The sequence below is a fragment of the Limulus polyphemus genome, unplaced genomic scaffold, assembly GCF_000517525.1.
Source record: "Limulus polyphemus unplaced genomic scaffold, Limulus_polyphemus-2.1.2 Scaffold1138, whole genome shotgun sequence".
In the NCBI taxonomy this organism is placed as follows: domain Eukaryota; kingdom Metazoa; phylum Arthropoda; class Merostomata; order Xiphosura; family Limulidae; genus Limulus; species Limulus polyphemus.
In genome coordinates, this window is record NW_013666748.1 from 17,257 (window position 1) to 18,385 (window position 1,129).

The 1,129-nt window shown below is 38.4% G+C and overlaps 1 protein-coding gene across 1 annotated transcript; it reads left to right on the forward strand.

The window, feature by feature from the left end:
* Nucleotides 1–261: 261 nt before the first annotated feature.
* Nucleotides 262–584, forward strand: LOC106462302 (homeobox protein engrailed-like A; the record flags this gene model as incomplete). Its single annotated transcript, XM_013922204.1, has 1 exon — nucleotides 262–584. A coding segment is annotated over one exon (323 nt), but the record flags the coding sequence as incomplete, so codon positions are not given.
* Nucleotides 585–1,129: the final 545 nt, after the last annotated feature.

Sequence of the window (1,129 nt, forward strand, 5' to 3'; positions counted from 1 at the left end):
AGCAAAGTGGCTTGACAATGCTTTTATTCTCCGTTTCGCTTTAGTCAAACGTCCGAATGCGTTACACGAATTCCTAATTAACACTATTCATCCATTTAATATCCCAATTTTCTATCAACAACCTAATAATTGAATTAAGAAAATTAGAATAATATATTTGTGAATTTAAAAAGAAAGTAAATGTGTGGATGTTTTGATGTTGATGAGTAAGCTTAAGTTGATTAGCTTTTTTTTTTTTAGATATTGTTTTTATATTCTTAGGACCTCGTCCAAGAAAACTGAAGACTTTAAAGAAAGTTCCGGAAGAAAAGAAGTCGAGAACCGCCTTTACTTTGGATCAACGCGCACGTTTAAAGAAAGAATTCCAAGAGAACCGATATTTGACTGAAAAACGACGTCAAGATTTAGCAAAGGAACTCCAGCTAAACGAATCTCAGATTAAAATATGGTTCCAGAACAAGCGGGCTAAAACAAAAAAGGCCGCTGGTCAGAAAAATCCCTTGGCCCTACAGTTGATGGCTGAGGGACTCTATAACCACAGCACCTTACTTGATCTTAAAGCTGATGACCTAGGAACTTTATAACCACAACTCGTTACTGACCTTACAGCTGATGACCCTGGGACTCAATAACTACAGCAAGTTACTGGCCTTACAGATGATGACACAGAGGCTCTATAATCCCAACACGTTACTAGTTTTACAGTTGTTGGTCTAGGGGAATTTATAATTACAGCCCACACGTTACTAGTTTTACTACTACCTGACCTTACTGTTGATGACCCTGGGACTCAATAACTACAGCAAGTTACTGGCCTTACAGATGATGACACAGAGGCTCTATAATCCCAACACGTTACTAGTCTTACAGTTGTTGATCTAGGGGAATTTATAATTACAGCACTACCTGACCTTACTGTTGATGACCCTGGGACTCAATAACTACAGCAAGTTACTGGCCTTACAGATGATGACACAAAGGCTCTATAATCCCAACACGTTACTAGTTTTACAGTTGTTGATCTAGGGGAATTTATAATTACAGCACACTACCTGACCTTACTGTTGATGACCCTGGGACTCAATAACTACAGCAAGTTACTGGCCTTACAGATGATGATACAAAGGCT